Raw genomic sequence first — 16,360 nt, forward strand, 5'->3', positions numbered from 1 at the left:
TTTACAAAATATTTTTGTCTTTTGAACAAAGAGAAGATGACCTGACATGCTAGAGCGGGATTTACGGTTGCTTTTTATTTATTTTTACTCCAGATGATGATGAGCCTCTGCAGAGTGGATCCGGCAACGTTGACAAGGACTGTGAGGAAAGTATCCTATTGAATTGGGGAGACCTCCTGGCTAAATGGCGTTCCAATCTCAGTGTCCGCCCCAAACATCTCCGCTCGATGGTCCGCAAGGGTATTCCTGAAGCCCTACGGGGTGAGGTTTGGCAGCTCCTGGCTGGGGTTAAAGAGTGTGAGGACCTGATGGAAGAATACCGTGTTCTTATCACGAAGGTAAGTTCTTTCAAGTTATTTATGGACCCATTTTCACAGAGTTGCTCATGAACAAAAAGGTGCATAACACAAGTAAGGTTTGCGGTGACACCATATAAAATCTTTTAGTGAGTGGTGGTGGGTCTGAGAGAATTATGCTTACCAGAGTTAGGTTACCAGCCAAAATACCATGTCACATGTACAAATTGTGACTGGTATCCTGCTAAATTTCTGCTAAGCGGAAAATTTTTAGGTAGCAATTTCTGATTCAGCAGCTTTGTGAAATTGGCCCTGGTCATGTTTTTCCCACATCAATTTTGAAATATATGCCATATGGTTTGTCAAAGTTATCTTGGCAATAGGTGACACAACGCAGCAGGTGGAGTTGGCTTAAATTTACCCCTTCCCTGCTCCCTATCCCTCTTGCTGTTCCTGTTCCCCTTCTGTCCTCCTACCCCGCCCACCCATCATCTTGCCCCCTATACACTCCACTCCATCCCTTGTACAGATCAACAAGCACACCATTCAACTTTGACTCTAAACAATTTTTGAAATAAGTTCTCATAATATTAATGATCTACTTCTCAAAAATGTATAATTTCTAAAATTGAAATCCAAATACTTTCTGTCTTTTTGACCTAGTAAGATACTGTGTCATGGTTAGCCTCCATTGAACAATTCAATGTGTTGTACAACTCAAGTGAAAAGAGCCCTCTATTGATCATTGGTTCAAGATTTAATGAGAAGTGACAGTTAATTGAGTGTGGCGCCCTCTTTTGAATGAGACTGTTGTGAGAATTAATTTTCTATGGCTCTGTGTTTTGCTCTGAGGTTCTAGATTTTTGAACTCTGAATTGACAGTTTCAATACTGCATTTAAAATGTATGAACAGCGTTAGTGCAATGAAATACTTTCATTGAAGAAAGTCGCTGTCACACAAAATTCTGATGAAAAGAAAATGTAGCGAACTTGAAGACAGATTCTTTGACCATCTCATCCACAGACAATTCATAAATCTATTTGGATATTTGCCATGATAATTTATTTTTTAAATAGACAGTGATTATGTACATTTATACATAATAATATAATTAAAAGTGTCCCACATAAAATCTTTACAATTACTTTCATTTTTAACAACATACTGTTTATGTAGTCATCAATTTAATATTAAACAATCTTGGTTGCATAACATCAAACTCTCATCTTTGTAAAAACAAATTTAAGTGTGTCAAGTGATAATTTACAAGCCACCAGGTTTGGGTCGTCTCCAAGAAAAGAACAAATCCCATTTTAAATTTTAGTGTCAAAACAAAATCCCAATGGATAGTACGACACTTTCAGATAATTCTCTTATGCCATCCAAGTGAAACAAATTTGTGTACTACACACCTTTTATAGACCACGTTACAGGATAGATAATGTCAAGTGTGACATGGCCCAAATAATACATTAATAACATTATATTCAGGTCAATAATCTCCAAGGTTTTTCTTCAATTCTTCCAATTCTCCATTTGCCTTAAAATTCCAGCATATAAGAAGTGAAGGAGCCATTAGGGAAAGCTGGGAGCTCTTGAAATATCTCGTGGCTGAGTCCAAGATTTAGTTTTCTTTATTTGTGATGATTCAGAGAGTTTGATAACCATGGAAATGTAACTTACAAGATGATCGTGAACCTTTTCCCATTAGTCCATGAGACTAAAGGGACACCTGTGTCAAGTTTATTTACTTTGTTAAGTTTGCATCTTTTTTGTACAAACAACATTAATGGTGCCAGATTTACTTGTAAACAAGGGCCAAAGTTTTTTTTAGTTTTTTTTTATCCTTTTGTGGTCAATGACACTTGATATGAAAAAAAACAGTTGTAATAAATGCAATCTGTCAATGCATTTTTCCTGCTAATTCCCTGACCGTGTCTTTTTGCCATCAAAATCCATTTTGACTTAAAAAAAAAAAAAAAAATCTTATTTTGTGAAAAAAATACATCTTTCAATAAACATGCCTGTAGTACTTAGTAAAATATTTTATCTCAGTACTTAATAAATTCATCTCTGTTACAGTTTCATAACCAAGTTTGTTACATAAATTTGTTAAATTTCAAACCAAAAATACTTCAGAACCAGATCTCTTTTATTAGGTAGTCTAAGATTAACAGTCCGTCACAGAAAGATCCTGTAGCTGCATCACCTGACTTTGTGAACGTTCCCTGCTCTTAGAGAAGCAAAGATCCTTACATGTTTTACATACTGAGGTTATGCCACGCCAACATGACCTTAGCATCAAGTAGAACCCCTCACGGAATGATCGATGTCCGATGATATAGATGATGCAGTTAAGAAAACTATTTAAGAATCCCAGCCATGCTGTCAAGAAGCTGACCACTGGATTCACCTGGACTTGACATGTGACTTCGATGATCTTCTGAATCACAAAGGGTATCCAGGAAAAGTAGAAAGCACTGATTACGATAAGAAACATCTTAGCTAGCATCCGCTCGTAGATTCTTGTGGTTGTGTCTTGAGTGTCTGGCTCGTGAAACAGCGTCTCTAATCGCTCAATGTGTCTAGTTTGTGCCAGGCAAGCATGTAGGATGTGATAGTAGCAGAAAATAGATATAATGAGTGAAGGAATAATGAGGATGCAAATCATGCAAAATGACACTTGTAAACTTTTGTCGAAAGTTACCTTGCAGTCATTGCTTTGAGCAAATCCACCCCAACCAAACATGGCTGGTAGAAATATGAGTAAAACTAAAATCCATACAATCAAAGCGTAGATGCGAGCTCGGCGTTTAGTCACGATGGATTTATATTTCAGCGGTTTAATGATTGCGATGTAACGATCGATGCTTACACATGTTAAGCTCAATATAGATACAGCGACCATAACAGCTAGGAGGTACCCCATGAGCTTACAGGACCACATCTCATGGGGCCAATCGGTAGCCCACTGGGATTGTGTCGCGATCAAGACACAAACACCAACCCCCAGATCGGCCACGGCTAACGAGCGAACAAATACACCTGTCATGTTCTCCAATGTCTTCATATATTGGAACACTATCAAGACAATGATGTTTGCTGATATAGTTAAGATGGAGGTGAGAAGTAATGTTACCCTAGCCAACTCAGCATTCAAACCAACACTGTCTGTGACTTGCGTTACATTTGTAACATTATCATAGTACATGTATGAGTACAGTGTCTCGGCCATTGTTAAAAGTTTTTAAATTAATTCTTAGGACAATTTCACTTGATTTTCCTTTTTGAGATATGCCGGTTCTCAGCTGTTATGTTGTACTTCATTGATGTCAAAATGAGAATAAGTCGAGTTGTTTTCATGGGAGTGACCAAACCAGTATATTGTTGTGTATCCCTTACAGTTTAATTCACCACACCAGAGTTCAAATATTGGTTAAAGTTCTCTGCATTATGTAGTGTTCATAAATTAGCTCTGATTCCAGCCAAAAGCTGGTGGCGCTATACCGTTTTTACGCCAACAGCATCAAGAGATCCTAGCAGTTTACAATTATTTGGGAATGTAGAGTTTTGTGAGTTTTGTTTTACTGATTGTTGTCCTTCACATGAATTAATTGTTACTCAATACACTGTTCATCTCTAGCGGGACGTCAAACACAAGATCTAAATGCTCATTTGTTTCATGTAGATGAAGTCCAACTGATGAGTGGTTCTATCAGAGTCAATACACTTGTCATCTCATCGATTGATAGATGACTAGAGTTATTTGAACGGATGCTCCCCGTAGGGAAGGCTGCTGTGATGTCAGCCTGCCACACTCATCCAGGATATGTAGTTCCACAGATCAAACAAAAATTAATTTAGTTTCTGAAACATGCAAAGGGGAGGGAGTTTGTTCATATAAAGAGGTTAGTGTGAATGAAGGCGTAACATGGTTCGCTGGTAATAATAGCTTGTGATGGATGACTTGTTTGCACTGACAATTTGCCTTCCATCTGTTTTCATCAGGAACAATTTATAAGTGTCTCTTCATTCTGGCTTGATCATTATGTGAAACAAAATACTATAGTTTCGGAGGTTTGTTAATAGTTCAACATTCAATGGACGGCAAAAGATTTTCAGATTGGCTGCCTCAGAGCTGTAATTGACAAGTGAATTGCTCAGCGGTGATTTGATTGAACAATAATCATATTTGTTTGATGATTTTCATTTCAAGAGGTTCAAATAAAAGCAAGAAATTGTCAAAATGATTTCCTAGACACAAAATGGTTCAGGGTATCAAATATATTCCTTCTGTTCAAAAACTGCTTCAAGTGTTGCTTATTTAGCGTTATTCCACTGTGCTAGTCCACGCTCCTTATAATAGCATTTCATCCAATTATTACATTTGCTTGGTGATTTTCATTTTAAAAAGTTCCAATGATAACAAGAAATCCTCGTAATGATTTCTGAGACACGGAGCTGTTCATGATTTTCCTTCTGCCTCTACTGCTTCCACTGTTGCTTATTTAGCGATATATTTCATCCTATATAATCATGACTACATCAATAGAGCTGTTATGCGATCCAGAAAGGAGGTTTCCTCCTATAGTTTCCCTATTATCTCCTCTGTATTTACATTCCTTGTTTTCTTTACCTTGTGCTGATTTCCCGAGTGTTTTTGTTGTTGGTAAATTAGATTACTGTACATCCAGAGATGAGGAGTTGAGTTATTGCCCTTCGTCCTCCTCTCTCCTCCTCTTTGTGGTAAACAACACTCATCCTACACTACTTTAATTCTAACTTTATATCTGTTTGTTCCCCGGGACGTGACTTTCTAACAAGAACTGCGCAATAATGATAGAATCTTCAAATCTACCCGATGGTCATCTTTGACCTATCCTCAGTACCTGTAAGATAACGTTTCACAGTGGTCAGCCCTGGAGTGAAAAACACTACAGGCTCCGAGGCTGTACTGTATTCCTCTGTTATTAAATTAAGTTTTCTGGATGTAGATGGTTGTATTTAAACAGTATGTGCATCTTACTCATTGGTCTTGACTTGTTGTCCCATTTGTCCTGTCCTCAGATATCTTCAATGCTTGGCGTTTCTGATTATTTCTAGTCAAGCATGGTTCAACAGCTTTCCATTAGTGTTCTTTCTATTGGTTTACCGTGATTTCACCCACTTCCGTTGAAAGACTGAGTCTAAAAGTAGGAACAATGTTTGATCACTTAATTGTTTGCAACTCCAAGGCGAATCATTCACACCTCATTATCAAAGTTCAATTGTCACCCGATGGGCTTTGCTGAAGTCGGCCATGCGGTGAGATCTTGTATCTACTGCAGTCAGTGTGGATTTCACACAGAAGTATTGACGTATTTCCTGTTGTGCTGGTAATTGAGTTTGTTATTCAGGTTTATTCTTTCAGGTTGCATCGTTTAGGTCATGTTTGCCGAGTTGATTTGTTCTGTAACTGCTCTGTATGAAGACGAATTGGGAATCCCATTCCGAGAGTCGTAGCTGATTATTCTGATAAAACAGCGACTTGCAAAAGTAGAAGTCTTTAAGATTTGCAGCATTTTTTCCCAAATGATTTATTGTTTCATGTGTCACATTCACTCTGTTTGTTTCTTCACCTATGTATATCGCTTCCTTGTTGCCATTTAGTATTTGGGTGAACAAGTCATCTTTCAATATGATAGAGTAGACTAGTAATCCTTTTGACATCCAGTTCCAAAAATTGTTGAAGAAATGAGGTTCTCTTCAAAAATGAGGTTCTCTTCAAAAATGTTGCACATTTTCCTTTTAGCGGTTGAAATTTTCACACTTGTCCCAATTCTTATACGTCACAGTTGTTGCCAGCAATCTGATCGTTCAGATGGAAAAATAATCTACGTTCCACATGAGTGTTTGTTTTATTGCCGTGTCCGAGCTACTTTACAAGCAGTCGTCTGTCGCGCATAAATCAACCGAAAGTCAAAGCGTAGCAGGGCTGGTTTGTCCGGTGATCCTCACGATTCTTGCAATTAGCACTCCCTCTCTCTTGTAATACTTAGCAATCACTCCGCAACGTGGTGTAACCATGGTAACTCATCAGGGAGTTCTTGGCAACGTAACGGTGCAACTTCTCCAATTGAAGTATGGTGAGACTGGTTCCCTGTGTTGTTGTGATAGATGCAGTGCCGTACATGTGATATTCAGTCTCATCAGGGATTGGCACCAGTCTGATCAGTCATCACTCCTGCATTATGGTAGAAATCAACCAAGATATGGAATAATTAGGATTTCATGTGAAATAAATCAATATTACATTTGTAATGACTCAGACGGCTACTAGAATCAAAAGTTGTTAAAATCTTATTGACATATTGATTTTAAAACCACAGCTGAACTGATTTTTTTCCAAAATGTCATGCATAATCTCTGTATTTTAAACTCAATTCAGCTTGTAGCTATGATGTTTGAATGTTTTTTAATAAACCAAACCGATAATAATTATAAGTTCCAAATAAAGCGCTCAGACAGAAAGTCCTTGGCTAATCTGTACTAAAAAAAATAATAATGGTGATTTATTTAGCAAGGTTAATGCATAGAATTATACTGGTCATAATAGTTTCTGGGGTTGACTTGCGAGCAAGGATAATTCATGAATTAATTTAAACAATTTTTTTTATCTTGGATTGACTTGAGAGCAAGGATAATTCATGAATTAATTTAAACAATTTTTTTTTATCTTGGATTGACTTGCGAGCAACGATAATTAATTCATGGATTAATTCAACACTATTATTTTTATGTATCATTTAACCAGCATACTGAAGTTTCTGCTTGCGGGATTAGCCAAACAACTGTTTTCTGCTGTTGGAATAAGAATCTGAATAGTTTTGCTTAAACACAGTCAAATAAGCGTTTTAACCGCCAGAAAACAAGGAATGCACACTTTTAAATGAAAATAAATTTATTTAGTTTTTACCTACAGGAAACAAGGAATGTACACTTTTTTATGAAAATATTTTTTTTTTTACATGTATTGTCCAAAAAGCTGTTGGATATTTTTATTTAGAAAAAAATACATATATTTGGTACTGCCACAGTGTCACTTTAGGATAGACTCAACTTCAAATGTCCGCTTTATTACGTATTCACCTCGTTCCATGCAATTCGATACATCACTATGTTCATGAACATTTCCATTTCCACTTATCCATCAATCAGAAACAAAAAGAACGACATGAATTCATAGAAAAACAAAATAACTGATCATGGCCTGAATCTTACTTTGCTTTTACTTAGAGCAGTGAAATAAAACCATTCAGTTCATGTTCACCTGTCATCTTTAATTGATAGTAATTCCACAAACCCCACCCCTTCAGTCAATGCTTTTGAAGCAGGTTGTTTATTTCCATAGCTTTTTCAGGTGGGGACAGAGATACATAATAGATCCTGCTGGCTACGTGTAAACTCTCTACTGATAATGACTAGGGTAGATGGCCTTAGCTTTCGATCCAAACCGGACCTTCTGTATGTAAACCGCAGGGGAAACTGACTCTGTACATTTAATATTATTTGGGACGTAACCCTAAGTGATTGTATGATTAAATTTGAACAATTATACTTAAGGCGGTTCTTTATAAAAGCACATCGCCAAGAGGCCCCTATGCATAAGAGAAAAGAAATCAATTAATGAAAACTATAGTTAAAATATATATTTTTAGTTGGTTAGTAGTTTCAGCCAGTTCAACTTGTGTAGGTTAGTCATTGCAGAACTTCATAGCAGAACCTTGAAAGAGCTCCCCTTGAAAAGAGCAAGACCCATTCAATGAAGTTGCCCTAAACAACTGATTCTACTACCAGTATTTATTTTTACACCTTATTAATTAACCATTTTATCGTATAATTTATTGAGCATGAATTTTCATCTGTCACGATCCCAGATGTTCTTATGGTGAACTTCTTCCGAAGTTATTTGCAACATCTTTGTTTGTGTTTCACAAGAGGCAGGTTTACAATGCAATAAATATGTCATTGGTAATTGAATAAGGAAATAGATGCTCTGGTTTTTCTTGTAAGTGGGTCCCTTGAGAATGGGTTGGTTGAGAGACACTTAAGAATTCCTAACTCAATATTATAATTGAGGACTTTCTTTGAAATTCTTGAATGGTCCTTCAGCCAAATATGACCGCTTATTATTTGCGATGAAAACAGATCAGTAGACTGAGCAAAAACAAGATTTAATTGAGAACCTCAGGATGGGATGGAGTCCCATTATCTGTGAGAATGCTGAAGATGAATTAGATAAGGGGTAGGGAGAGTTTATCAAATTCTTGTTGTTACATTTTGAAGATTGATCTGAAAAGGAGATGTACATTTACCTTAAGAGAATGGCCTGCGTGTATCGTAGTTTTCATATTGATGGCTTTTTAAAGGATTTTGATACCTTTTGTAGATCAAGTTGTTGGCCATGACATGAATCCCTACTCACAGTGAATGAAGATATATGTAAATTACTACAAAAAATGTCATTGTCTCAATTACTTTAATAATTAAATCACTACAGTAACCTGTTAGTAATATTTTGCAGTTTTAAACTAAATCAGTTATTAAAGAAATGAGTACAAAATTAAGAACTTTTTGTTAATATCCCCCCTCCCTCCCCCAACAAGGGAAAAAAAATGAATAAATAAAAAATTACTTAGTTTATAATCAGTTTTGTTATTTCACCATGGTCTTGGCAAGTAATTTATTTCAAAGTGAATGAAATTTCTATTCACCTGTGAAGGCAGTGTCGTTTAGTATTAGTGTGTCATAATTGTGGTTGGCGTTTGAGTGATGGCCACGCTAAATTAATTTGAAATAATGGTCGACAAAGGGCGGCAGGAAACCCTGTTCACCAAGCTGTGTCCATAATTCATCTTAATTGTCAGTCCTTATTGTGGACTTGACTGCTTCTATTGAAGATCTTGAAGAAACAGTTCCCTTCTGAGGTCATTTTATTTGATTGAATAAGAACATTTTACCAACTGAACATCTCCAGGTCTAGAAATAATGATCAGCATCTGGAGTTATGAGTATTATATCAATATTTTATATGCACAATAATATATGCACAATATACTATAAAACTGCCTTTTATGAGATACTTACAATGTAAATTTGCATGTTATGTTTATGTAATTCAGAATCCAGCACAGGGTAATGCCAGCATGACTTTACGATTTTCCCAGAGATGCCTCAATCTTAGAATGACCTGATCTTATCAGACGCAGCGTGATTCAAAAAGATTTGAGCATCAACAAGACACTAAAGAGAAAGGCTGCACCATCTTAATTATCATCTTACTCAGACTGTATTTATTGATGACCTTATCAGACGTACTTTTTGGAGGATTGTTAATGCAAGAAGTTTGTTGGGAGGTGCTGTAAAAATTTGTTGTCCAGGCCTCAAATTAACCCACAGCACCCACAGCAATTGCTGCCAAGGTGCCCTGTGCTTTTGCTGGGGTGCCCTTTGCAAATTTTCCTCATGGAAGTGCTCCTTGCCAGAGGAAAATCTACTTCAAGAGCAAACTCTAAAGCCTTATTGTGTTTTGTGTACAGACGGTGATGACGACATCTTAGATGTTTTTCTCAGGATGATGTTATTGAAGTTTATAGAGTTGTCTGTTGGCTATAAACTGATAAAGAGACTTCTATTCCCATGGTGTCATCAATAAGTTCCATGCCAAGGGAGCAATAAACGCCTTTCCTATCAACACATGGTCGTCTCACTTCGGTTGACATATGACTGCAAGCAATCATCATTGCATATGTTGTCATTTATCGCTGCTTTTCACTTTGGAGTTCCTGTGATGGGAATTCACTTGGATTATTGCTCTATGAACCGTAGTGATCTGTTAATGCACAATTGTTGAGAGAAATCTTACTTGTCTGAAATGGACGGTATGAGATGCTGTTTCTGTAAGACATCTAAGTGATATATTTAATTTTTTGTTTCTTAATTTCTCAATTACTTTAAGGGCTTTAACAATAAAACATACAAATATTACCTCAGATATTCCAGATGAGATAGCCCAAGACTAAATTCCTAACAATTATTAAGGAATTTCATGTATTAACATATTCGGACATCTCTGAAACAAAAATTGTTCAAAACAAAAATTGAAAAGAATAAATCTTGTAAGAAGTGTGGTTGATATTTGAAGTAGAGTTCAAGAATCCTCCAGGGTGTTATCCAGCTTAGTGGTAGTGTGAAGGGTTGTTTCAAGACGTCATCTCGGGAGCCTCCAATGGGTCGCTTTCCAGCTTTGAGGAATCTAGTCTGAAAAATAGTTTACCTCCTAGGGACAAACATCTGCCTAGTAGTGTCAGCTTGGAATTATTGGTGCTTTTTCTGACATGTTTCAGTAAACAGCTTTTTTCACTTAGTTGATTGGAAAGGTGAATTATGATGGGGGGGGGGGGTCCCCCAAGCTACACTCAAGTAAATATAACAGTCTATTTTAGTTGTTTACAAAGTGAACACTTTGCAGCATGAAAAAGAACTAATCAGATAGAAGAAATAAATCAGGTTTTTTTCCTGGAGCAGAATTTAAAAACTCACAAAAGTTGTCAAAGCCTGTTTGTCATGAAGTAAACTTTTTTAAATCTTCGAAAATCAGATTTCTTTATATTCCCTGCTTCATCTGTGAATGTAACATTGTATATGTCCTTCCACCATCTGCATATCAAATGTTAACATATGTTAAGATATGTTAAGGTTGTAGCCACTGTTATAGTTCACGATCCTAATCATCCGGTCGCAGTCTTTCATTTAAGTGTTTTCTGCCAGCTAACATTTTAACGAGGAGTCATTGGACGTTGCTTCGGTATGGACGGACGCTATGCTGATGTATAAAATGATTTATGTTTAGTCTGCTGTTATATAATTGGGAGGTGGCAGTGCCTGGCTTGTGGTAAAACCTTCCTAAGTTGCTATGCACAGTTGTCAGGAAAGCAATCAAACCTAAGATTCTTTGTTTTTATCGTCCGAGAGTGTATGTGTAGGGACAATTACACCCAAAGAGAATGGGATAGACGGAAAACCACAGAACTTCTACGAAAGATATGTATGGAAAGGTTTGGGGTAACACCATGTACTAAAGACTTATGAGTGTAACATCTTGTGGTCAAGCGGTCTTGATCATGGAACTAAAGGTCTGATGGTTTAGTCATTAGAGTGGTGGTTTGAATTGAATGCTCTCTTGGCACTTCCGTTCTTTGGCAAGACACTTAACCATATTCACTTCCCATCACCCAGGATTAATTTATCGGGTACCTGTTAGGGTAGAGATTGTTGAATGATTAGCAACCTGTGCGCCATTTTGGCTTCCGGTGCTGCATACTCCGAAGGAGTTGAGATGGTTTCAGGAAAGCATAAGACCCAATGAACAGTGCAAATAATAAGGTAAAGCACTTTTAATACAAAATTAAAAAGCACATAATAAACACTTTGCCACAAAATAATTGCTAAAGGCCTCACATTTTGAACATCGGAGTCTTTCTTATTTTTATGTAAGATTCTTTTCTCTGTGATAACCCAGATATTTTTTACCAAAATGCCTTTGTAGCCACCAGCCTCTACTTACACTTAATTTGGGTAGTGAGAAAAGGTTATTAAGAGTTGAAGATACCAATCTCTAGTTGTGTGCCTAGAAACTGAGAAATGTGACTTGAAGCACAGGAATCTCAGTAGGGTAAGGTCTTTGTTTGAATAAAGAAACTGCTTGCATTAATCATTCCTTAAGATCAGAGGCAAAGATATAATGGTTCTCTCAATCAGTGTAGCTGGAGGAAAAGCCTAGTGACCTACAAACATGAAATATCAAATATAATACTTCAACGTTACGCAGAGTACAGAAAACCAACAACTGCTCAGTGACAATCTTTTAATTATTAGCTGCACGTCATCGCTTAATGAGGAGGTACGTACAGGTGACAATACTGCTGCAACTGACAATCTTACTTTCCCTGAATCAGGAGCAGCTTGGTTTTGTTTTCTCTGAGGTATGCAAATATCCTCTTTGAATCCAAATATGGTGAAGGTTGCATAATATTGTTTGCTGCTCCCAGTATTTTTGAGGCCTGGAATTTCATCTTTGAGAGGGCAAGGCCATTTTCATTTTGCAAAGGGCAGTTCCACTGACCAGGGCAACAGATGCCTTTGCCTCCATGGCCTCTGTATTAATTCAAGGCATGATGTTGACTCACTTTGAATCAAGGTACTTGACTCACTTAGAGTCTAGGTACAGCATTGGTAATAGTAACCTTGTCCAAACCTGCTTCGTTTGTACGAGGTTGAAAAACCTCAAAAAACCATGCTTCGACCCCATGGTATCAAGTACTGTTATGTACCGTGTGCAGTACATGACTGTATCTATGCAGTTCGTCTTCCCAACGCGCTATACAGGGTGAATTCAGAGTGGGCCGTGCTATGCGTAAACAAGGCTGGACAAGGCTATGGTAATAGCAGTGGCAGTAGGTTTGAACACCGACCAGGCATGTTTACGATATGTTTTTACGATGTCCCCCTTATAAGCTCAACTACTCATGCAAGCATGTCGTGTGCATTCACGTGTTAACACCAATCAACCTCTCATTGACTACCTCATATTATATTCATTATTTCAAGCAACCGTACCGTACTGTACAGGAAATTAAATAGTACCACAAACACACACGCACTGTAAATGAACCCATGCCTTAAGCCAACATTTCCACACTACATACCAATATCGGTCGATTCAACCAATCGTCTTAATTCAGAGGTGGAATTAAACCAAGTCAAGATTGTACAGGAATTTGTTGTGAGTTTGGAAACTTTTAAAGCTCCTATTATTCCAATGTCTATTCGAAGGCTCTCAAAGTTGTCTTTAGTAGTTGCTTATTATTGCATGGAATATTGGCAGCTGACTCCACACCTCCAAGCGCCTACTATTTTAAACACAACTGGAAACATCCAGCCTTTAAGCCAGTGGACACTTGGTAATTGTCAAAGACCAGTCTTCTCACTTGGTGTATCTCAACATATGCATAAAATAACAAACCTGTGAAAATTTGAGCTTGATTGGTCGTCGGAGTTGCGAGATAACTAAGAAAGAAAAAAACACCCTTGTCACACGAAGTTGTGTGCTTTCAGATGCTTGATTTCGAGACTTCAAATTTTACACTTGAGGTCTCAAAATCAAATTCGTGGAAAAATACTTCTTTCTCGAAAACTACTCCACTTCAGAGGGAGCCGTTTCTCACAATGTTTTATACTACCAACCTATCCCCATTACTCGTTACCAGATAAGGTTTTATGCTAATAATTAGTTACGTAATTACCGATAGTGTCCACTGCCTTTAACCAACCCGTAGAATTAAAACAACTTCAAAATAGCTGTTGCTCTGGAAAACACTTCTCCCTGAACCAACAACTGTTTTTATTGATTCTGTTGGTTATTCATTGAAGTGGTGCATGCTGTACTTGGACTTTAAAATATTGTAGCACATTGATCGCAGTGTGTTCCACTTTAATTTCATGTGTCACTCTGAAATTGTAGACGGCAACAGAATGCTAGGATCTTCGATTATAGACTAATAATTGGTTTGGAAAGGTATCACTTTTCAAAAATTGGGGGAAATTATTCATGCACTGTGGTATTGAAGTTAGACTTTTCCAGCCAGCAATATGATATCATGTGGTGCATCTGTACAGCACACATGTAGTTAGTTCTTTTTACAATGGTCAAGTGGTTAGAATTCAGCCATCGATTTCACAAAACTCTTCCTAACTTAGGATTAATCTTATGACTTAATCTTATGACTAGTCCCAACCCTGCACTGTAGCATGTAAACCTTAAGATTAATCCTAAGTTAGGACGAGTTACTCGTCCTAATTCGAGATAAGACGAGTCCTAACTCTTTGTTAAATCGATGGCTGGACTTGCAATCACAAGGTTGTGGGTTCGAATCTGACCATCCTAACCGCTGATTTCACCATGACTATAATAAACATTGCTTCTCTCTGCTTATCCCACATTGAACCCACATCAAAGTATGTTATTTGTATTCACAACTTTTCCCAAGAAATTCTCCAGTAGTGTACAAATGTAATTTTAACAACCCTGAGGAAATAAGTACAGTTATTTTGTAAGAAGGCCCAGAGGAAATAAGTACAGTTATTTTGTAAGAAGGCATTTTTTTTCCCATCAAACTCTTTCAGTCAGAAAATTTTAAGAAATAAATTTATACTTTACCCTGTAAATGTTCACGTCTCATCAGATGTCTAACCAGTCAGAACAAATTTGTCCGCAATTATTGTTGAGTATAAGCTTCTGATTAATGGTGTGCGGCCGGTCAGAGCAATTTATATTTACAACAAACTGTCAGTTGAAATAAATAGAGTAGCTGTGCAGTAGAGACATGTCTCTTGACTCAAAGGCTGCTCGCAAAATGTCAATATCTCTCTCGCCTCACAGCTGATAGTCCAGAATAGGAGAAATCCAGCCTCTAACTGAAAATGGAATAACCCGGCTGAAACTTATCGGTTGAAAAGTGCCATATAGCAGATTGTTCCATTTCTAAATAGGGATGTGTTGTCTGGAGGGGAATTTTGTTATGTCAGAAGTGGATAAGCCAAATTCATATTTCCCGTTAATGCAAATGTTAAGCAATATTTGTTATCGCAAACAATCAACTTCTAACCAACTGTGATATTTACCTATTATATTAACCCATATCCTTATAATCTGTTTGGCTGTAGGACTCTGATTTTAAAATAGCAGTTAAATCCATCAAACTGTTTGTCTGAAACGAGTAAACATATTGACACAGTTGTTGAAAATGAAATTGAATTTGAAGTTTTACGTTAAAAGGAAGGTTCTTGTTTGGTAATTACTCAAAACAAATATTAACTTAAAAACTGACTTGGTAACGAGCATTGGACAGCTGTTGATAGTATAAAACATTGTGGGAAACGACTCCCTCTGAAGTAATGTAGTTTCTCACGAAAATAATAAAAGACTGGTCTTTGACAATTGCCAAACATGTACCTTCCCTTTAAGTACACTGCACATGGAGCGTGTTTTGTCTCTTTCGGACTATGTGTGTTTGTTTTGATGTAAACATATTGGACTATTTACATTTTATTTTCCTCGCCTATGACGTATATGTTAATCTGTCTACGGTCCACAATTGAGACCACATTAGCATTTTAAAGGATTATTAATAATATACATGTTTGGTACCTTATTTGATACCTCATTGTAAGAGGGTTGATACATTCCATTTATACACCTGTTTTAGGTTTCTTATATATTTGTGAGAAAAAGTTTCTTTGTTAAATTAAAGTTCCCAGATCAAGTGTCTTCATTCTGAGTTAATAGAATCAATAATGAAGTCATAAAGGCCTACCTGTTTAAGTCACATCCCAATCATCTTTAGCTTCGACATTGGCTGTAGCAATAACATTTCTAGAATTGGACTTTTCAATGTTCTGGCAATAGCAAGGCCTTTGTTAACTTAATTTCTGAATTCACTAAAATCAATGTTAAGAGTTACTGAAGGTGAACCCAAGTTTTGTTTAACCGTTAAGCACACATTTATGCTTGGCACAGGGGGAAAATCTGCTAAGAACAAAAAACCATTGAGCCGTTTATGATCAGTTTCTCAAAAAAGGTTGCAGGCAGATTTTCTTGGCAAAACAAAATTTGCTCAGCCGAGCGATCAGATAAAAACAATTTATAGGAAATAAGCAGATTTGAACTGAGACTTGCTCAAGACCACTGGCTGGTAAGAACCGTATCGATTGCTTGTGTTGACTGAGACATATTTATTCTGGACCATCCTAACCGCTGATTTCACCATGACTATAATAAACATTGCTTCTCTCTGCTTATCCCACATTGAACCCACATCAAAGTATGTTATTTGTATTCACAACTTTTCCCAAGAAATTCTCCAGTAGTGTACAAATGTAATTTTAACAACCCTGAGGAAATAAGTACAGTTATTTTGTAAGAAGGCCCAGAGGAAATAAGTACAGTTATTTTGTAAGAAGGCAT

At 36.9% G+C, this 16,360-nt stretch overlaps 2 protein-coding genes across 3 annotated transcripts in view; one reads left to right on the forward strand and one right to left on the reverse strand.

Annotated features, from left to right (window-relative positions):
* The window catches only part of LOC117303411 (rab GTPase-activating protein 1-like), a 48,702-nt gene that overhangs the window by 19,259 nt on the left and 13,083 nt on the right, over positions 1-16,360 (forward strand). For both annotated transcript variants that reach the window (XM_033787597.1, XM_033787598.1), the window contains one exon: positions 94-338. In XM_033787597.1, the coding sequence (XP_033643488.1) occupies positions 94-338 (245 nt within the window). The remainder of the gene's footprint in view (positions 1-93; positions 339-16,360) is intronic.
* LOC117303413 (G-protein coupled receptor 52-like) lies at positions 1,424-5,528 on the reverse strand. The gene has a single exon (XM_033787600.1). It carries the CDS (start codon positions 3,530-3,532, stop codon positions 2,468-2,470), a length of 1,065 nt encoding a protein of 354 aa, XP_033643491.1. The 5' UTR covers positions 3,533-5,528; the 3' UTR covers positions 1,424-2,467.

This window comes from Asterias rubens, chromosome 19 (genome assembly GCF_902459465.1).
Source record: "Asterias rubens chromosome 19, eAstRub1.3, whole genome shotgun sequence".
Taxonomy (NCBI): Eukaryota; Metazoa; Echinodermata; class Asteroidea; order Forcipulatida; family Asteriidae; genus Asterias; species Asterias rubens.

Excerpts from the sequence above, each read along its gene's own strand:
- LOC117303413 (XM_033787600.1), bottom strand. The coding sequence starts at position 3,532 with ATGGCCGAGACACTGTACTCATACATGTACTATGATAATGTTACAAAT.